This window comes from Neolamprologus multifasciatus, chromosome 3 (genome assembly GCF_963576455.1).
Source record: "Neolamprologus multifasciatus chromosome 3, fNeoMul1.2, whole genome shotgun sequence".
Taxonomy (NCBI): Eukaryota; Metazoa; Chordata; class Actinopteri; order Cichliformes; family Cichlidae; genus Neolamprologus; species Neolamprologus multifasciatus.
The window spans coordinates 30,915,064-30,937,284 of record NC_140441.1 but is presented as its reverse complement, the minus strand read 5'-3'; the positions used below and the strand labels follow the sequence as shown (position 1 = coordinate 30,937,284).

At 39.2% G+C, this 22,221-nt stretch overlaps 2 protein-coding genes and 1 long non-coding RNA gene across 3 annotated transcripts in view; all 3 read left to right on the top strand.

Moving 5' to 3' along the window:
• col4a5 (collagen, type IV, alpha 5 (Alport syndrome)) overlaps window positions 1–13,115 on the top strand; it is a 60,290-nt gene extending 47,175 nt beyond the window's left edge. The window contains exons 39-49 of the mRNA XM_085137828.1: window positions 9–194; window positions 6,324–6,457; window positions 6,575–6,647; window positions 6,752–6,823; window positions 6,971–7,099; window positions 7,652–7,750; window positions 8,872–9,084; window positions 9,162–9,339; window positions 9,423–9,537; window positions 10,411–10,583; window positions 11,323–13,115. Coding sequence (XP_084993954.1) covers window positions 9–194; window positions 6,324–6,457; window positions 6,575–6,647; window positions 6,752–6,823; window positions 6,971–7,099; window positions 7,652–7,750; window positions 8,872–9,084; window positions 9,162–9,339; window positions 9,423–9,537; window positions 10,411–10,583; window positions 11,323–11,404 — 1,454 coding nt within the window. The 3' untranslated portion in view covers window positions 11,405–13,115. The remainder of the gene's footprint in view (window positions 1–8; window positions 195–6,323; window positions 6,458–6,574; window positions 6,648–6,751; window positions 6,824–6,970; window positions 7,100–7,651; window positions 7,751–8,871; window positions 9,085–9,161; window positions 9,340–9,422; window positions 9,538–10,410; window positions 10,584–11,322) is intronic.
• On the top strand, window positions 201–5,192 carry LOC146522545 (uncharacterized). The gene is made up of 2 exons (XR_014870180.1): window positions 201–3,815; window positions 4,540–5,192. It is a non-coding gene; the product is annotated as an uncharacterized LOC146522545 (long non-coding RNA).
• A 118-nt stretch (window positions 13,116–13,233) lies between the features above and the next one.
• LOC146522543 (tripartite motif-containing protein 16-like) lies at window positions 13,234–20,979 on the top strand. The gene is made up of 2 exons (XM_085137840.1): window positions 13,234–14,731; window positions 15,131–20,979. Exon 2 carries the CDS (start codon window positions 15,186–15,188, stop codon window positions 16,707–16,709), a length of 1,524 nt encoding a protein of 507 aa, XP_084993966.1. The 5' UTR covers window positions 13,234–14,731; window positions 15,131–15,185; the 3' UTR covers window positions 16,710–20,979.
• The last annotated feature ends 1,242 nt before the right edge of the window (window positions 20,980–22,221 follow it).

The following is a 22,221-nucleotide window of genomic DNA, read 5'->3' as shown; positions in this document are numbered from 1 at the left end:
GGGCTAAGGTATCAAGGGAGACCCAGGTCCTCCTGGTGTTACCGGCAACCCTGGTTTTCCTGGCCCTAAAGGAGACCCAGGCTCACCTGGTGGCCCTGGTGAACAAGGTGCCCCTGGCTTTCCTGGGCCTGCTGGGCCGTCTCTGCCAGGCCCTAAAGGTGCCACAGGACCCCCTGGATTACCTGGAAGAGCAGGTAAGGGACTTGGACAGTATTTATCACCACATATAGTACTAGAATTTGCTGCCTGGTTTTCAGATGATTATTGTATTAATAATAACTATACTGTGTAATCAGTGATCAGTGAGAGGATTCTTCCGTTCTTACCCATAAACATAATGTTAACTTTGAAAAATCAGCCTCACTGCATTTGACTGCATCACAAGACTTGCAGGAAAATGGCTGTACAACCAATTGCCCCATAGGCATCATACAGATTACTTGATTCTTTGGATATCTCTGTTGAATAATGCTTCCCTTCATTGTAAAATGTTTGATTTAAAGGTAAGACGAAGAAATTACTTTGAAATCAATCAACCATCCATAAGTCTTGTCACACCAATGGGCCACTTCCTGTAAATAAAAAGCTGTGGGACAAGTACGTTAAAAGAAGAATGTGTTTAGACTTCTTTATATGGGCTTAAATAGGATATTGCTAAAACCTAACCCAACCACTGATGGATTGCTGGTGAAATGCTACGATGTAGACAAACTAGACAACATGGTTTGGACATACCAGCCTGTGGTTCCCAGTTCAGAACCACTAACCCAATCCTGTAGGGAACCACAGAAAACCAGACAGCAAATGGCAGAATCTCCACTTTAAACGTGAACGTTTCCATCTCCTTGATTTGCATGGGAGATTGTTGCACCAATCAAACCACCAGTATGAGAACCAACACACCTGTCCGATTATTGTCAACACCACCCTGGTCTCATGAGTAAATGTTAGTGTTCTCCTCCTTCACCTCATCACACACCAATCACTGTTTGCCTCTGGGGTTATGACTACGTCCCAAAAAGTGCATGTGTTTATGCCACAGTGTTGTGTCTTCATCATCATCCAAAAATGTTTTTATTCACAAAACAATACGCAATACCTCATGTCTCCTCACCCCCTTGTCCTCTTCTCTTGGTCTGGTCATTGGCAAAGCTGTAATCCATTCATCTCTCCACAGCACTGAATCGTGTGTATTTGTGTGTGTTTGTCCTCTAATGTGACCATTGTGATCAGTGTGTGTCTTTGTATGTTTGTGAACCATTCTGAAGAAAAGAGAACTTCAAACAAGTATAGCAGACACAAACCAAAATCTCTGATTCAGTCAAGAATCTGTCATTAAAGATGTTTTGATGACGACAAAAATACTGCTGCTGCAGTAATTCATTTACCCTGTTAGCATAAAGAGCAAAAACTCTTTGATTCTGGATAAGAGCTGTCGTTGGTTTGTTTCTGGCTTTGCTGCCATATTTTGGTTTTGTCTCACCAATCAGCCATCTGCATGGACACTGTTCATCCCGACAGAAGCACACATGCGTGTGTGTGTTTATACACACTGAGAACAAGTCTCATACAGTGCTGGAAAGAGTGGACTCTCCTGACAAACCCTTTCAGAAAAACATCCCTGTTTTTAACAATTTCTTTTTCTATTTTTTAAAGATACTTTTTGGTTTAAAAATGATTCTCAAGTTCATGGAAGCATCTGTAATGACAGGCAACCGAAACAAATTTGTAGCATTGTGATCTTTCTTTATGTAAAAAAAAAGATAAAAGTAGATGTGCAGGTTTTATTTATACTTATCAGCCGCTTTATTAGGTACACCAATTCAACTAATCAGCCGATGGCGGCAACTCAATGCGTTTAGCATGTAGGCATAGTTGAAAGTTTAAAGTATGCATCAGAATGTGGAAGAAATTTAATTTAAATGACTTTAAATGTGGAATGGTGGTTGGTGCCACATGTATTTAAGAAACTGATAAACTTCTGGGGTTTTCCCACACTGCCATCTCCAGGGTTTACAGTTTCTCCTGAAAAAGAAAAATATCACTGGAAATGGTTTGATGTCACAGGAGGGTCAGATTGATTTGAGTTGATAGGAAGGAAAAAGTATCTTAAATGACCACTTGTTAAAACCAAGGTATGCAGAAGAGCATCACTAAATACACAATAAAGAGAAAACCTTGAAGCAGATGGTCTACAGCAGTAGAAGACCATACTGGGTGACTTCTGTCACATAAGAACAGGAAACCGAGGTTACAGTTCAGATAGATTCACCAATATTGGAAAACAGAAGATCAGAAAAACACTGCTTGACTCTTGATTTCTGCTGCAGACTTCAGGTGGTAGGGTCAGATTTAAAAAGTACGCAACATGAAACTATGGATTCATCCTGACTTTATCAACAGTTCAGGCAGCTCTGAAGGCTCAAAGGGGTCCAACCCAGTACTAGCAAGGTGTAACTAATAAGCGGCAGTGAGTGTATATTTACTGGAAATCACCCATTATTTAAAAGCCACATCTTTTGAAAGCAATTGTCAGAACCAACTGCTATCCAGCCCTGCATCAGGCTACATGAAAATGTTTTGGGGGTTGTCAGGGTGACACAATGTTATTACATGTTACTCCTGTTTCCTGTGGTTTGGTCCCACCTGCTTTGGTGTGGCGGGCCCTCTTCGCGTGACAACTCGTGCATCTGTGCGCCACAGGCCCTGCAGGTCAGATCAACAGCATCCAGACTTCTCCAGCATGTCTCTTACAGCAGCACTGACCGAGTTTAACGTCTCTCTGATCAGTTTAGGAACAAATTGATGATAAATCACTGCATCTCCTCTGTATTTCCTCCTAACAACTGTCTCTTTTCACTTTCCACGCACTCTGATGGTAGCATAATGCACTTTTTTTACAAGTAAGCCACTATTAAAGATTATCTTTTTCTTCAAGTGTGATCGTGATAATCGCAACACAAATCAGCATGTAGATGATCTGGGTCACATGTAGGTGCTGCAGCAAATTCAGAATGTATCAGCACCACAGAATTTAAATACAAAAACACATCATATAACTAACTCACCTTAGTCGTTTTCACATTGTGTATGATTATATTTAAGCATTAAGTATTGAGTATATATTGTAGTTTAATGGGGTTTTGTTTTTATCTTTGAAAGATAAGGCTGTTAGTCTATTAGCTATAGTTTTGTTATTGCCTGCAAAACCTGTTAAAAAGCCCAAAACCAATAACTGGTTGAAGACCTCGCTAGTTAAAAAACAGGGCATATGGTAATCCTGCTGTCGCTTATCAAAGAGTTACTTAAACAAGGTTAATGGTGCCAGTTAACATTATCTTAGTTTGTTGTTGGTTCACATGTTAATGATTGACTATAAAAATTATGTCAAATATGAATACCTATCAGTGTCATTTGTAAAAGATTAACAGCAACATATTTAAAAGCAGACAACTAGCATTTACGCTAACATACTACATCATTGTGCATGAATTAAATCAAGCCGAATAGCCCCCATGGTTTATTCAGTAAAGGAGAAATACCTCTTTCTTTGTCAGGTATGACTGTGTTTCTGTACTGATGCCTACCTCTGTTTAAACCTGCTCTTCTTCTTTGTTGCCCCATTCCTTTGTCCCGGCTCCGGTTTGCCTGGCAATTCTGGGAACCCTAGGTCCTCCAGGTTAGACTCCAGTGGTTTGATGGGTTTGATACATGTAACCATATAAACTGAGTTTCATGCTGGGTCGGGGTTAGTTCACATCAATTTCTCTCAGTTCAAAGCATGTAAAAGTGTGAATCCACTTCACTTTTCCTCTGTGCACCACCACAGTGGGTTTTGAATCAGATAATCAATATGTAATCGAAGTGCAGATTTTCAGCTTTAGCTCTATGGGTTTAATTTTATTTTTATATTTTTTGCAATGACTGCTTAGAAGTCATTTTTATACACAGACCCAAATTTTTCAGAGGCTCAAAAGTAATTGAACAATTGACTGAAAAGCAGTCCCATTGCACGGTGAGGCCTGTTCCCTTCATATTTTGTGACAAATTAAGCAGATGAAAGATTTGATTGCAAGGGAATAGGCTGAACAAAAATGAACCTTTTAGAGAGACGGGAACGACTTGTAGTAATTTAGAGTGGCCAAATCACCACTAGTTCATTCAAAAAGTATAAATGCACTGAACACCACAGAAGACAACTAACTATGATCACAGAATTATTTCCATGGTTAAGAAATACAACTTTACAACATTAAGCCAGGTCAAGAATACTCTTAAGGAGGTTGGAGTGTCATGGTCTACATCAAGAGACACCTTAAGGAATGTAAATACAGAGAATTTACATTTACATTTACAATTTACATAGATTTAAGGTAGTCACCTACTGCAAATGTTTTTTATCCAAGTATTAAAAACAGTCCTTATATTTTATATTTATGTCCATTTCTTCTACGGTACCCGTAATGCTCAGACAATCCATCAAGCTGTGCGGCTTTGTAGCTTGAGTCGTACTAAAATATTTTTTGACAGATTTTTGAGCACCATGTACCACATAAAATTGGTTCGAGGTCAGTAAGCACAACCAGAATACATACATAATGCGCACCGGATTATAAGGTGCACTGTTGATTTTTGAGAAAATAAAAGGATTTTTAGTGCCCCTTATAGTGCGGAAAATACGGTAGTTGTGTTGTTGTGCAGAGGCAAGAGTACAAAAATGTGTAATAGTCCAAAAACATTGGGACTGAACTGTATGACAAAACTGTTAATGATCTGAAAATGAATTAACCCCGGCCCTAACCTCTGGATTTGTGTGACGGTTTATGTTATAAATTGAGTGTTCAGTTCATCCTTTCTTTACCCCACAGGACAGTTCGCCCAGGACTTATAACCATAAAAACCTACACACAGTCAAGTTGCAAGTTTACTGTTTTTCGGGAAGATCTTAAAATGTTTCTCTACCATGATTTTTAGTTACCAGTAACATACATGTGTGTTTATCCTGTTCTGTCAAATGAGGCAATCATAGTAACCAGTAATCAGTCTCAGGGTTCACCATTACTACACCTGTAACACTTCAGTCTGAAAATAAAACTCCTCAGTTTGGTGTCTGCAAGGTTTCCCCAAGGATTTAAAGAAGGAACCACGCAAATACTTTTTCACATTTTTCACACTTACATGTTTCAAAGATAGTGCGGCCCAGGGTGACTGTCAGTGCGGCCCAGGGTGACTGTGGCTACAACGTAGCTTGCCATCACCAGTGTGTGAATGGGTGGATGACTGGATTTAAGTAAAGTGCTTTGGGGTCCTTAGGGACTAGTAAAGCGCTATATAAATACAGGCCATTTACCATTTACCATAATCTTAATAAACACAAAATGCAGTTTTTAAATAATGATTTAATTTTCCAAACATTCCAAATCCTTGGTATCAAGAACTGCAATCAAGTATTTGTGATATCTGCCAGTGACTCTTTCACATCACTGTGGAGGAACTTTGGGCCACTCTTCTTTGGAGTATAGTTTTAATTCAGCTACATTGGAGAGTTTACAAAATTTGAACAGCTTATTTGACTTCATGCCGAAGCATCTCAATCTGACTGAAGTCCATCAAGATGTTTTTTTGTAAATGTGTGAGCCTTTTTGTTCTTCTTGGTCAGTGGTCTTTTCCTTGAACTCCCCCATGGATGCTATCTTTGCCCAGTCTCTTTCGGATTGTTGAATCATGAACTCTGACCTGTGAGGCCTGCAGTTCTTTAGATGTTGTTTGGGTTCTTTTGTGACGTCCTGGATGAGTCATTGATGCGCTCTTGGATTAATTTTGATCGGTCGACCACCCCTGGGAGGTCCCAAAGCCTTTGAAATGCCTTTGTAAACCTTTCCAAACTGATAGATGTCAGTGACTTTGTTTCTCAGCTATTTCTTTAGATCGTGGAGTCATGTGTTACTAATTTAGATCTTTTAATTAACTTCATTTTGTCAGACATGTTCTATTTAAGTAATTTCAGCAGCCTAGGTGTGACTAGTGAAATTGAACAAATCTTTACAAACTGCATTTTGTATTTATTCAGAATATCTTTGTCTGATATTACAATTTGATGTGTCAAAAAACGTAGAAATCAGGAAGGGGGCAAATAATTTTTCACATCAGAATAAGACCGATAAGAAAGCATAAAAGTAAATCAGCCAAAAATGTTTTGTTTAATTGCTTAATTAAAATCCAAATGTGATCAGAACCCTGGTGGGGGAAAAAAAACACATAATCAACAATGTTGTGTTGTTTTTCTGTTATCACATCTGACCTTTCATTCTCTGCGTGTGAAGGTTCACCCGGCCTACAAGGTCCTCGTGGACTCCCAGGAACTGGTGGCGTGAAGGGAGAAAAGGGTACTCTTGGCATGCCTGGAATTCCTGGCATCCCCGGACAGAAGGGAGATCCTGGTTTTCCAGGAAATCCGGTAACACCCTGTTTTACATTTACTTCATTATCTTCTGAGTCCAAAAGAATGCACATCTGTATTTCTTTGTCCTTCATTAGCTGAGCTCACAATATCTCTACAACCCTTTCTTCTCAGGGCATACCCGGTCCTACTGGCCCCGCTGGAATAAAGGGAGATTCAGGACAGCCTGGTGTTCCTGGATTCCCTGGTTTGTTCACAATAACATTATTTTTGCTTCTTTTTTTTTAACAAAAACATATTTTAGTCTTCAGCATTTATTGTGAACAGAGCCTAAAGATTTGTTTTTATCAGGATTGAAGGGTGATCTTGGATATCCTGGCCCCAGTGGCCCTCCTGGAGATCGTGGATTACCTGGAGAACGGGGTAGGTCAACATGTTATCCTTTTCTTCTAGAGTGAAGAGACGTGAGACTACCTTCAAAAGAAAAATCTGTGCTGCTGCTTTATTTTGTCTCCCTCCGCCTCACCCCCAGACAAGTGCGCTAACAGGAGAATTTTCTCGTGTTAATAGGCACTCCGGGTGATCCCGGTGAAGGTTCGCCTCCCATTGTGCTGAAGGGAGAACGGGGACCCCCAGGTCTTCAGGGCCTACCTGGTTCTCCAGGACCACCTGGTTTGACTGGCCAACCTGGAGGCTCAGGTAAGTAAATATAGTTTCTATGATGGGAACTGATAAAGATAACATAAAAGACTGATCAGATCAGGATCAAATGATTATGCTGCTCTTCTCAAAGGGGAAGCACTTCATACAAAGCTATCTATACTGTACTTTTACAGATATTTGAGGAAAGAGGTTTTCAATTTTTGCATTTAATACATATTAAATAGGGATTTTGTATTTCCATAAATACTGACAATATGATTTCTCGGAGTAAATTTTGGCCACATCTGTGATCCTAAAATAAGATTTTGTACTATTATTACTTCTGATAGCATGGCCGAATATTTTGAACATTTTCCATAATGCTAGGGGACAGATTACACAGTGAATTTTAAAAGTAAAAGCAATACTATGTAAGTCACACATTTATACAACCATTTTCACAGGCTCTTCTTCTCACACAATTGCTGTACAATATAGAAACCATGACAGTTTTATATGTGGGCTAATATAATGTGAACGTGATGAGTAAAATGATCTAAGGTGGAAAAAACTGATGGGGTCATTGCCTCTCCTGCCTCCTGGTCTCAGGTATCAAAGGTGACCCTGGTGGACCTGGGAGCGATGGTCCTCCTGGCTTCAACGGACCTCCCGGCAGGAAGGGAGACATTGGTCCGGCAGGTCAGCCTGGTAAGTAAGGCAGAGAGTCTCATCACTGACCTACTCTATATGTTATCCCTGGTTGAACAAAGAGTAAACGTTATTAGCCATGACAGTATGTCATGGCTTTTGGCCATGACAGTATGTACTGTCATGGCCAAAAGTTTTATTTATTTGTTGATCAAAGATTTACTGGATATAAAAAGACATACTGGACAAAGGATGAATATGGAGGTTGAAGAGAAAGAGGAGGGCCACAGAGAAGCTTCATGGATGTGGTGAAGAAGAATACACAGAGGTTGTTGTGACAAAGGACGGTCCAAGAGATAGGGTGGAATTGGAGGCAAATGATCAGCTGTGGTGACTCCTAAAGGGAGCAGCTGGAAAAAGAGGAAGTTTAACCTATTAGGACCCAGGGTTCTTTGTGACGTATCAAAATAAAGTGAACAAGCTAATAAGGAAATTAGGATGGAACAAAAATACAAAGGATTTTATCCGGCCTATTTTGTTCTCTATTACGCCTTTAAGAATATGCTGCAGTAGACCAGAAACTCAAGAAAACCAGGAATCAACATATGGATGTTATCTGTGGAAGGATAAAGCTGCTAGAGTTTACACTTGTACACAGTAGTGGACTTGCATGTAATGTGTTTGTGCATAAATAAGCTAATAAGGTGGAACATGGTTATTTTTGTTGGGAAACTTCTCTCAAAGCACACTTGGAAATGGAGTTATTGAGGAAATGTGCTGTTATCGCGATGGATTTAAGGTTTGTAAGAGATTAAAGGTTAGACAGAATTCATGGTAATGTTTTTCAAACATTAATGTAATTGTGTTCTTCTTTTGCTGTTGGTTTAGTGACTTTTGGTTGGAACATGATGAGAGTTTGCAGTGTTGGTATCTGAGAGATGTCTGTTTTCAGCAGAGACATTGTTTGTCCATGTACATTCTGTCAGGTGAACGGGGCATCTCTGCTTTTTGTTTACACCTTTTTGCTTAGCTGCTCTTTTAATTGTTTGTTGTTTTTGCTTTGGAAGTCATAGAAATGGTTATGTGAGCTTTTAGCTGAGATTTTGATGTTTCTGTGGATACTGGTACTGTTGCTGCCCTGAGGCTTCTCATTGCTAATACAGACATTCCCCTTATTACAGGTCAGCCTGGCAACCCTGGTCCCCGTGGTTCAGATGGCCCACAAGGTCCTCCCGGTGTCCCAGGATCAGTTTCTGCTGCTCACGGTTTCCTCATCACCCGGCACAGCCAGACCACCGATGACCCAGAGTGCCCCACTGGAACTAAGTTTATCTATAATGGATACTCTCTGTTGTACGTGCAGGGCAACGAGCGGGCACACGGACAGGACCTTGGTAGGCTTTACCTAGAAGTTGCATTGTATCAGACAGCTGTCAGAAAGCAGTTCATATAACTGACCGTCTTCTTTCAGGCACAGCCGGTAGCTGCCTGCGCAGATTTAGCACCATGCCCTTCATGTTCTGCAATATCAACAACGTCTGCAACTTCGCATCCCGTAACGACTACTCCTACTGGCTGTCCACGGACAGACCCATGCCCGAAAACATGGCCCCCTTCGTGGGAGAGAATATCAGGCCTCATGTCAGCAGGTATGACGGGAGGAGGAAAGGGCAGTACTGTCGAATTCAGGGAAGTGTGTAAATCTTGTGTTTTCCTATGTTTGTGCATCCAGATGTAGAGTCTGTGAAGCTCCCGCCATGGTAATTGCAATTCACAGTCAGACTATCCAGATTCCTTCTTGCCCTCAAAACTGGGAAGTACTGTGGATTGGATACTCCTTTATGATGGTAGGAAATAACACACGCAAAAAAACAAACACACACTCAGACACTTCCATCCCCACCTTGGCTAAAATCTCACACTGGCTTGATCTTCCAGCAGCACCTTGCTTTCCAAAACCCCAAATTCTTTTGGCGATACACAAAAGCTGAGTAGCATAGTGTGTATTTCTGTTTTCAAAATACAGGAGCCTGTACCGGTTAATTACAGTAATTGGTTTTCCTCATCAACTGTGTTTAAAAGATCAAGAAAACAATCTTGCTTTTTTGAGATTGGACATGACAAACGGTAGGTGGAGTGAAAAACTGAGCGTGCTGTACACTCACATGGCAGTGACTTGTCAGTCAGATGGTTGGCATGTCCTATAACAAACCCTCCTTATTGTCTATTTTAATCATATTTTACAAAGTGAGAGCCACACTGTAATAACACTCAGTTTCAGTTTGTTTCCATTTGTGTCGCAAAAGTATCACTGCTGCTCGCTGAGTGGTAGCAGTAGTAGCGTCGTGTTGTGATTTGGCGCTATGGAAATAAAACTGAAATTGAGACCATTTTGCTACCAAATGATCCCTTTTGCACAGTTTGAAGTAAAGTTGATTGCCATGATAGGACAACCTTTAGTAAGTGAAAAACGTCTATTCAAATTATAGGCAACAGCTGCAGTCTGGTAGCAACCCAAACAATTGCATGCAAGTTTATAGTGCAGCACTGTGCACCTCTTTGAGACCAAGCAAGCAATACACATTCCTCCATAGCAACCAGTGGTTGCCAGGAGGTCTCTAGGCCTGTGGGACTAAAATCTGTCGACTGCTATGATTTGGGTTGGTGGTAGACACCAAAAATATTCTCTACAATTCTAACTCTTCTTTCTCTCCCCACAGCACACCAGTGCGGGTGCAGAGGGCTCCGGTCAGGCTCTCGCCTCCCCCGGCTCCTGCCTGGAGGAGTTCCGCAGCTCCCCTTTCATCGAGTGCCACGGCAGAGGGACATGTAACTTCTATGCCAACTCCTACAGCTTCTGGCTGGCCACCGTGGAAACTTCTGAGATGTTCAGGTGTGGATACATGTGCAAACGTCTGTAAAGGGGAAAGTTTATTGATGAGAAAATATCCTCACACCATATATCCATAGTTTTATGTTATTTACACCAATTTCTGACCCTAAAATCTGGATAGTGACGCAGAAATTAAGACGCATTAGAACAGGCAGAATTTTTGGTGAGCTTATGTGAATTGTAGCTTCAGTTTCCTGTTCTTAGCTGGCACGAGTGGCACCTGGCTGGTGTGGTCTTCTACCGTTGGAGCTCATTCAGAGATGTTCTTCTGCAAACTTTGGATGCAATGAGTTGTTATTTGAGTTAACTTTGCCTTATTATCAGCTTAAAACCAGACGGGTTTGATAGGAACGCTCAATAGATATTTCCTTTTTCAGAGCATTCTCTGTAAAAACTAGAGTTTTGCAGATTAATCTCAGTAGTTCACCTGTCTCTAAAACTCTAGAACCAGATCATTTGACTCCAGCAACCATGCTATGTTCAAAGTTGCTTAAATCACATTTCTTCCCCGTTTTGCTCAATTTGAAATTCTTTGCGACTCTTCTTTGCCATGTTTATTTCCCTAATTTTAGTTGCTGTTGAGTTGCTGAATAAATATTTGTAGTAATGAGCAGCTGAACACCTAATAATGTGTATAATGAATGTATATGTATATATGAATGTGTATAATGCAGTACTTACATGACCCACGTTAAAATCAACCCTCTCTTAACCATCGTAATACTTATGGCTCTTACAGAAAGCCCCAGTCTGAGACCTACAAGGCAGGTAGCCTACGGACACGTGTGAGCCGCTGTGCAGTCTGCATGAAGCGCACGTAACGGCATGCATGCCACCAAGCAAACACACCACTGCCAGGAGGTGGAGAGACGCCCATCGATGACGAGAGACGATTGGACGTACAGTGGACAAGTGTGGCAGCGGGTGGGGGCAGTCACGATGAGTTGGAATTCCAATGGTGCATTGTCTTACGGAAAAACAAACTACAACTAAAACAATGGTGCTACTGTGCAACACAGCTTAAAAAAAAAAAGAAAAAGACAAAAAAAAGAAAAAAACTGACGTAAACAAATCTTACATTTAGTCTTTGTTTGTCTTAAGAAGTACCTCAAAATGAAAGCAGAATATATTCAATTCATGGTGCCACGATGGATGTGTGACAACAAAACTGCATTTTTCTTTCTTTTCCCTTCTTTCCCAGAAGGATCTTTGTTCCCTTTCCCTCTTTTTTCCCCAAAAATTACGTTTGACACGTTGGTGCAGCAAAAATGTGACAGAGTAACTTTTTATTTTATTTTATTTTTGATAAGGAGTTGATGGTTTTCACAGTTACCAAATCGGCACTTTGACTTCGGAACATCCATGATGACAGATGCACTGACGATGAGCTTTCTGTAGTGAGAATGACTGCTTTTTAAAAAAAATTTTACCAACCTTTCATTCGCACACCCTTTCTTTCTCGCTCTTATTTTCTCTGTTTTACGTTACATTTCGTAGTAATAACCCTGCTGTCTCCCACTCTTTGCTAACCATATTGCCTTCTTTTGCTTATTTTTTTTGTTTTTGTAAGTAATGCAATGTGTATATTGTGTAAAACACTTTTGTTTTTAGTGTATTAGCTTGAATCACTACCAGCTGTTTGTTATGCACGGCGATTTTCCAGGTTCTTCTTAGCTCACACATTCACTTAACGCACGTTGACTCAGATATTGTACAAAGTAAGGCTTTTATGAATGAAACAGTATTTTATATATAATAAATATATATTTGAAAAAAGAGGATTAAAAAGTATATAAACTTTATTCGGCTGTGGAGAGCTTGTTTGTTGTTTTTAACCACGAAACGGTCATACATTACATTTCATGAAAAAATAAAGCTTACTACTGAACGCAAACAGCCATTTTCATGAAACTATAACAGTCTTATGCGATATTAACAATGCCAATGCTTCAACCTTTTGTATTGTTCCACTGAAATAAAGGGGATTTGCTTTTAGCTAGTTGAATGATTGGAAATTGTTACGAATATCAATGCGGAAACTGAGAAAATAAAGTTCAAATAAATTCTTCATTATTTGATTAGAAAACAGGGACATTTTTTGTGTTTCTTACATTTCCAGGTGCTGGGAATTTTCTATAAAAAGATCCTGATGTAGTTTGAAGGGGCTGCCTTTGTTCCCAACACTTTCAAATCCACTTTTACTGGCTTGAATTTCTATCCCAAATTGGATAAAGTGTTCAGGCTTCCTGGTGTGGTAACACAGGTCTGAGCGTACAGATTCCTGATGTACTGTAAATCTATGCGAGCTGTTTGGGGGAGGGTGAAATATTTCCCTGTGATTTTTGTTTGTTTGTTTATTTTGTGTGTGTGGTTTTTTTTTTTCAAATCTGCTTTTATGAATTCTAATTGTGTCAGCCTGGGGTGCGATTAAAAAAAATGTGCATTTTTTTTCTTTTTGTTGTTTTGTTTCCATTTTATGTTATCCGGAAGTTGTTATAAACTTTTAAGACTGAAATAAATACTATGTCCAAAGTGTTGCCTTCATAAATGACTATGACTAAGAGAGAACAGTGGGTGACTTATTTATAAGTCACCAATCTGGATCATTTAGATTTAAAAGTAAAAGAAAATAAGGGCTCGGCTGGCAGTTACAATCTACAAGTCCTCACTTCTCCTTCTGTTTGTGATGTCAGTGTCAAGTGACAGTAAAGTAAATAAATTGGATTGTATGTACATATATATATGTATTTACCATACCACTGGACTGAGAGAACAAGGTGGCACATATGGGTGCAGCAGCTCAGACAAATAAAATGGGGCACAATTATTAAGGACAAATAAATGGATTTTAAAATGGATTGATAAACGAACTGGAAGCCAGTGAAGGAAAGCTAAAATTGGAGTGATGTACTTTTGCTTGCCAGATGAAAATTGGACAGTCACCTTTTGCATCAGCTGTAGGCGAGCAATGGAGGCCTGCCTGATTCTGGTAAAGAGTGCATTGCATTGCATTGCATTGCAGTAATCGTGCAGTAATCAAGACAAGAGGTAATAAAAGCCTGTATTAAGGTCGTGTTTCGACAGAAGAGGCTTGATCTTTGACAGTCATTTGGAAAAAGATGGATTTTACTCACCACAGTTAAACAAAAGAAGACTGGAGGAAATTGTTGCCTGGTCTGATTAGTCATTGAGAATTCCTCTTGTAGAATTCAGATGGTAGAGTCATAATTCCTGTGTAAACCACATGGAACCATGGATCCATCCTGCCCTGTATCAACAGTTCAGGATGGTGGATATTTTCTTGGCACATTTTGGGCTGGTTTCTTGAACATGACAATGAGTTCACTGTGCTCAAATAGCCTTCACAGTCACCAGATCTCAGTCTAATAGAGCACCTTTGGGAAGTGGTAGAACAGCAGACTGACAACACGGATGCAGGCGTCAAATATTCAGCCACTGTCTAATGTTATCATGTCAATATGACCAAAACCTCCAAGCAGCTTGAATCTATGGCATGAAGAATAAAGACAGCTCTGAAGACAAAACGGGGTAAAAATCAAGTACTACCAAGGTATGCCTAATAAAGTGCCTGATGAGTGTATATTAACAGGTCAACCCCCACCTTAGTCCTCATGGCAAATATGTAACCATATGTAAATACTGCCAAATATATAAAGAGCAAAAAGGCAGTTGGTACAGATGACGTACCCGTGGAGGTATTAAATTTCACCTGCACCTACTACCCTTAAAAACTATGTTGTTATTGTTCATGAGCTGCTCTGCAACATTTTCTGTCAAAATGGTGGTGAAGATGATACGTTTCAAGTGACAGTTGGAATCTGGGAGGAGGAATGTTGTTCCTCCTTATATAACAATAGGTGTGAGGACAAGTTCTCTTTGTCTGAGACGGTGAGTGAACGCCTGTCTGCAGGTAAGAGAGGCTTCGGAGTCTGGTTTGTTTAATTGTAGTGCTGTGGTGCACTCGAGATCTTTTCAACTTGTATCTTTGTTTTTGTGTTAATGAAACACGTCACTGACTCAGTGTATGTCATCTTTAGGAAAAGCAACCATCCTCTCTGTCTGAATCTGACTGCATAGCTGACTAGAGGAGGAGACACCATATATCAACCAAAGTAATTCCAAAAAAGGTAAAGTAGGAGACATATTCCTTGTACTTGTTCCTCAAGTATACTTGTGCTGTTTTGGGTTTAGATTTCCAGTAAGCTGCAGCTTTACCTCTGTTGCATTTGCTCATTCTAATTTGCACAATATGTCTTGGTGCTCTTGTGACTGGGATTTTTTTAGTATTTCCTGCAGTAACTGTAACAGCTTGTTGCACTCTTCATTGTGGCGTCTATTATTTTCATGTTTGTAAATATTTCTTAATACAGAAATCTACATTAAAAGCTTACCTGTTCCCACAGTTCACTTTACGTTCTTGCTGTTCAACAATAACAAGATTTATTAAGACTGTGAGGTACAAGTTTCACAAACTACACCTTTTTCTGAAATGAAGACTAACCTGATACACACCTCTTCACTGACAGTGAAACAGTTTTGGCATTCACCTCTGCATACATAATTGCACAACAAGGAAAGAAGATGGAAGACAGACAATTCTGCTGTGCTGTCTGTCTGGATCTACTCAAGGATCCGGTGACTATTCCCTGTGGACACAACTACTGTATGAGCTGTATTGAAACCTACTGGAAAGCAGAGAACGTAAAAGGAATCCACAGCTGTCCTCAGTGCAGACAGGCTTTCACACCGAGGCCTATGCTGGTGAAAAACACCATGCTAGCAGAGTTAGTAGAGAAAATGAAATACCTCCAGCCTATCCATGATTCCCCTGCTTTTGAAAAGCACAAGCTGGTGGATTTTTCAAAGGTGTTGAAAGCGAACACCTGTTCAGTTCACAATGAGGTGATGAAGGTGTTTTGCCGCACTGATCAAATGTGTGTCTGTTGTCTCTGCTGGATAAATAAACATAGAGGACATGAAACAGTTCCAGTTGAAAAAGAAAGGGCAGACAAAGAGAAAGACCTGGAGGTAATTCTGAAAGAAGTCCAGCGGAGAATCCAGACCAGAAAGAAGGAAGAAGGAGTACTTGAGAAAGAGATAGAGGGGATCAAACTGTCTGCTGATACAGCAGTGAAGGACATTGAGATGACTGTTGATGAGCTGGTGAGTTTCATCAAAGAAAACGCCTCAAATTTAAAGCAGCAGATCAGATCCCAGCAGAAAGATGAAATGAGTCGAGTCAAAGAGCTTCAGAAGAAGCTGGAGCAGGAGATCACTGAGCTGAGGAGGAAAGAAGAGGAGCTGAAGCAGCTTTCACGCACAGAGGACCACACCGAATTTCTTCTCAGTTACTCTACAATACCCGTATTCATTGACTCTACAGATTCACCAAGCTTTAAAATCTGTCAGGTTAAGTACTTTGAGAGTCTTGAAACGGTGATATCAGAAGCTAGAGATAAACTCAAAGCATTTCTGTGTGATGAACTGTGGAAGATCACTCTGACAGTGAGGTCAGTGGATGTTTTGCTGCCACAAAGTGATCCTAAGACCAGAGATGACTTTTTAAAACATTCATGTCAACTCACGCTGGATCCAGATACAGTTCACAGAAAACTCTTCCTGTCTAATCAGAACAGAACAGTTACAGACTTGCTTCAAGATCCAGATAATTCCTGTCTTAAGAACAGAGACAGGTTTTCCATTGAGCAGCAGGTCCTGAGTAAAGAGAGTCTGACTGGACCTTGTTACTGGGAAGTGGAGTGGAAAGGGAAAGGAGTTTCAGTAGCCGTAACATATAAGAATGAGAATAAACTGGATCAAACTGCATTTGGAAGCAATAATAATTCTTGGGCATTAGATTGTTACAAGGACAGTTATAAATTCAGACACAACAACATGACAACTCGCCTCTTAGGTCCTTCTTCCTCTAAAATTGGAGTCTATCTGAATCCCAGAGCAGGTATTCTGTGCTTCTACGGCCTCTCCGACACCATGGCCCTGCTACACAGAGTCCAGACGACGTTCACTGAGCCGCTCTATGCTGGACTGTGGATTTGGGGAGGGTATTTTACTTCAACCACTGCTACATTAAATGAGATACAGTAAAATACTGTTAAACTGATTTTGCCTTTATTTGTTATATTTTTTCTATGATGTAATATCAAGGGTTTGTATGGGTGCTTGGATTTTAATATTGTCTTTTCATGGTTTGAAAAGTGCTTGAATTTCAGATGTGGTGCTTAAAACTGCTTGAAACTGTAACTGTATTTCATTCACAACAAATGACTGTCTGATTGAATAGTTTTTTGTTTGTTTGTTTGTTTTTTATCAGATAGAGAAATAAAATGTGTCGCAAATTCTAAAAACAACATTTTTCCACTTGGGCTGCCTTGCACCTCTGCATGTCTGTTTCAGTGTGTGACACCCACCCCGAACAGTCAGGAATGAGTGCAATAACAAGACCGGAGGTTGCAGTTTTTAATGAGCGTTTGCTGGAAAAGGACAAATACAATTCCTGGATAAGACAACAACCAAATTCACCTGAAAGGTCTGCAAAATGATTTGTACCTTTTCAGAATCGGGGAGTTTGCTTAAGTCCTAGTAAATAATTTTCAAGTATGTGTACGTTACACATGCTAATTTTTATAATTATTACTATTTTCTTGCTAGCTAGCAAACTCGCATGATAAACTATTGAAATGCATTGCGCGTGATGCAATATAGCAACGCTAGTAAAGCAGTTAGTTATGGTATGGTAATTTGTGAAATATGCTGTGAGTTAACATTACATAGCAATAGCAGTAATGTGAGTTACTGTTATACATAACTACCCAACTTAAGGCTTTCTGATTAAAGGCTAAAAGCGAAGCTGTTACCAAGTAAATATAATAGTTTATATTTTTGTGTATTTCTGCAGCTTTTTCAAATATTATCTTGGTTCATTTGGCAACACCTTAGGGGCGATAATAATGGTAATATGAGGGACTGATCCATATGGGCACAAAGAGCAGCCACTTTTTTTGTGCTACTGAGGTTCCCTGACTTTCACTCAAAATCTGTTCTCGTGAGCACCTACACATTAGACGCCTTAAACATTAGAAATGGCTTTAAACTCGCATTGAGGCCTGTGGGACACTATTACCAACTGAGACGATATACAAATTTATAAGTGTTTTCATATATGAATATTTCATACTTTAAGGCTGCCTGTTTATTTAAGGGAAATGAACAATACATTATAATGAACAATTACATAATAATATCACAGATGATAGATTAAATAAACAGGTTTTAGATAGATGCTTGTGCATGATTAGTCTTATATGTCAAGGTCAAGGTCAAGGTAACTTTATTTATACCCATAGGCAAGGTAAATTTGCTTTACAGAAAAAATGATAGCATTTGGCATCCCTTCAAAAACACACATACCTAGTAAAGATATTAACCTCCCTGTAGCACATATATAGTAATTTAATATTTTGAATCAAAAACAGTTCTTATTTAATTCAGTGACAGCAACGGGGACAAAGCTATTTTTATAATGCTTTGTCCTGCATCTCGGAAATAGAAACCTCCATCCTGAGGAAAGAAGCTGAAATTCACCCCTTGAGGATGGGAACCATTTTTAAGGATTGATAAAGCCATCCTCTGTACCTGCTTAGAGTACAGGGAGGCTAAACAAGATTGTGGCTCACCTATCAGACGACTGGACCATCTCACTATCTGATTTAGAGAGTTTTTCTCTGTGACAGAGGTCTGACCAAATCATGCCACCAAACAAAAGGATAAAACAGACTCAATAAAAGAACGATAAAACAAAGTTAAACATTTTTTTGGTTGAATTGAACGGAGTATGTCATCTGTTCAAAGCCTCTCCCAGTCAGTGCTGTTCTCCATGCCTGTCTTACTGTACATGATGTTATTAATACAAACACTTTCAAGGTGGTAATTTAGGACTTTAACAATAATACAGACAGCGATGTAGTCAGATATCTTACAGTTAGTTTTATTTTTTGTGCCATATAGGAAAGAAGCATTAATATCTGATGAGAAGACGTATTAATTTGAACTTACCATGTATTGTTTTGTGGTATTTGGTGCAGTTTTCTTGTTTTGTGGGGTTGTTTCTTATTTTCATCAGGAGATGAATACCTCTAACAAGTTTTTTTTTTTCACATTTGCACATCTTAATTTTTAAGTGAAATGTGTGTTTTGAGTTTATACACTATAGGCAACCTTTTCCTTTTGTGTAGTGCATAGGATGATTTGTTTTAATTTTCACATGGTCTTACTGAGGTGATGTGAAGTGAAACATGCATTCTTCTTAGGTAATGTGTTGGAAAAAGCTTTAAAATGGACTTTGAAAATACTTAAAAAGTGTTTGAGTTTGACCCTGAAAAAGGTGTATAATATAAAATGGTTTGTACAGTCTTCAAAAATGACTTATTTTACAGTCTGTATGGAATGTGACAAAGTCTATAACAGAATAGAAAGATTGCTTTGGTGATGTGAAAAAGTGAATTAATACCATAAATAAAGTTGTGAAATTTTAAAGCCATTCTAAAGAATTTGTGTGCAGTCATTATAGGAACTGAACTGAATAACTGAAGTGAGTACATAGATTTTAATACTCATTTATTTATCGGTGTACTGGATTTATTTATGACTTACTACTATTTAAATGAGTCTGTTTTTGCCTTCATAACTACCTTATTCATGGTACAATTTCACAGAGGAGCCGGAAACATTCCTCAGAGATTTTGATCCATATTGACACGAGAGCATCACACAGGTGCTTCAGAATCACATCCATGATGTGAATCCTCTGGTTTCATCTTGAAGGAACCAGTTTGAAATGATCACTCTTGAAATGATGAGTCTTGTGACATGGTGTATCATCCTTCCATTCCAGTAGTAATCAGGTGGACTGTGATGTTTTTACATAATGTTCAATTGGTACCAAGGGTGTCAAAAGGAAAATCACCCACACTGTTACATAAACAACAACGAACATTTTGATCCAAGGCAAGATGGTTCCATCCTTTAATGGTGTTTACACCAAATACTCTAAACATTTCAGCAGAAATTGATGCTTATTGATGCTTAGGGCAAAAAAACACAATGTCAGTGGTTTTTGTGATGAAGGAGCCCAGGCCACAACAAATGTTATTGCACTTGTGATACTAATTCTAATATGGCTTTTAGTTTTTTTTGAGCTGGTTGCACAAAGAAATGCTGAGTGTTGTTAATGAACTATGTTTTTAATCCCAATGATTATCTTGTCCTACATCTAACCAAGTGACAAGAAAAAACTAAAAAGTATGTGGGAAAACAAAAGAAATCTGAATTAGAAAAAAACAAAACAAAAATATGTCATCTAAAGTAGACTTGGTGCTTCTCATTATATGCCTCAGATAACAAGGCATAGCAACTCCAGAAGTCCTCAAGCCAAATTATGTGCTCCACATCTTCTTGGGGGATCCTGAGATGTTCCCATGCTTGGGATCTTATTTATAAATGTATGTTACACTGAAAACGAGGCCAGGAACAGACCTGAGCCACTTCACATGCATAATTGAAATATATAGAAAAAAAGTTGATGGGGTTATGGAACAAAAAATGTATGACACACTTGTATGAAACAGTGACAGTTGAACTTCGATGAAAAACAAGGGAAAAAAATGGGGAATGCAGACGGTTGCAGACAGCTGCAGGGAGGAAGGACCTGCGGAAACGCTCCTTCATGCATCTAGGATGTAGCAGTCTGTCACTGAAGGAGCTCTGCAGTTCAGCAACATCCACATGCATGGGGTGGTTTAATGGTTTAATGATTTACGGTTTAATGATTGGGTAGCTCCTGTCATACAGTCCCGACAAACATTTTTCTAAGCAAACAATTTATTGAAAACAATGCTTAAACTGTAACAGGCTGTTATATAGCTGATTAAAAGTTTAAGATCACATGCTTCACATGCCTTTAAAAGGCCAAATTTGTACAAAAATCTGGATTCATTGTCATTTTCTGTAGTCAAACTGTTCTAATGGCAAAGGCAAAAAAAACTTTCTCTTTTTGAATGGGGATGGGTTGTTGAACTACAAAAACAGAGTCTCTCGCAGCATGCCATTGCAGCTGAGGTGGGACACAGTAAGACAGTAATTTGGAATTTCTTTAAGAAATGTCTTAAATGATCCTGAGGGTTTGTCAATTGGAAGACAATAAAAGTAAAAGAAAAAAACAAAAAAAAAAAAAAAAAACCCAACAGTCACCAGCACTGAATTGGCTGTTCTTAAAGACACTGGACAATCATCAAGCCAAATTAAGGCAGTTACCAGATTCCATCTGATAACCATCAGAGGTTTGTTGCCTTACCTGATGTTCGCCTTCAGCCAACAACTTTCCCCCATTTAATCCGTAGTGGGATTAACACAAATAACACATTGGCTTGTGGCCAAATTAAAGACATGTTCCCATACCGGGAGTTGAACCCGCGCGGGAGCCTGGGATTGTTTAGCTAAACGGCCTAAACCGTTTCCCATTCATTCTCTATGGTAGTGCTAAACCACTACGGATGTAATATATTTTTGGCCACTACGGTCTTCCGGCGCTGTTGCGAGTTTGAGATGCGGCAATTTTTAAAAATCACAACTTTTAAATTTCGGGAGACGAAACAAGTAACGCACTGCTCGCAACACATCTCAACGATCCTCGTTCATTGATCAAAGGTAAGAAATGTCGTTTGGAATAAGAGTAAACCAACAGAATACATTTACAGGTGTATATTACAGGTAATAGACGTGTTGCGATTGCATTTACGAAGCATCCATCGCTCGGTTAAAGACGGTGGGAGTTTATCTGCTGTTGTAAAGTGGCACGGTAAAAAATGAATGAACGTGATCCTTAAATAAATTGCGTGTTTCATTGACGTGTTTTACTGTTAAATAAACTTGGTAGGTTTCTGACTGCTGTGACACTGACATTACTATAATGTGGTGTAATTAAATAATCGATAAATGGCTTGTTATGAGATGACATGCTAAATGACCTAACCTGCATTTTTTTTAAATTTGTATTGCATTCATGTTGTAATGGTCAGTAATCGTATCTAGACGACATCTCACTAACATGAGCAATGCCCACTAGTGTAAGAATAAACAGGATATCTTAAATAGGTATGTCGATAATCTGCCTGCAGTTCTTATGTACCATGACTACTAAGCAGTTGGCACAAATTTTGCATTCAACCATGAAAGGTTTTTATTTACAGACGGAACAGTTTGTTTTGCCTGGAGAAAAAACATTTTTATCGCAAATGTTGATTCAGATTTTGTCTCTTTATTGTTCTCTTGCATCCTGCTGTTAAACCCAGCCACAATGGAGTGGCAGGGAAATATATCTACTGCCCTTCAAAACTGCATTCTCTGTACAGGGACAAGGGCATGGCCAAGGAGATGACCTGGAAGGAGTTTCAGGAGTCTCCTTTCTACGAGGCAGAGAGACAAAGATGGGTGGAAGAAAAAAGGAAATAGGGGAGAAACTGATGATATTGTACATAATATAGTTTAGTTCTAGTTTTGTAATGTTTATTTTGTTTATATAAATAAAAACTTATTGTAAATA

Excerpts from the sequence above, each read along its gene's own strand:
- LOC146522543 (XM_085137840.1), top strand. The coding sequence starts at position 15,186 with ATGGAAGACAGACAATTCTGCTGTGCTGTCTGTCTGGATCTACTCAAG.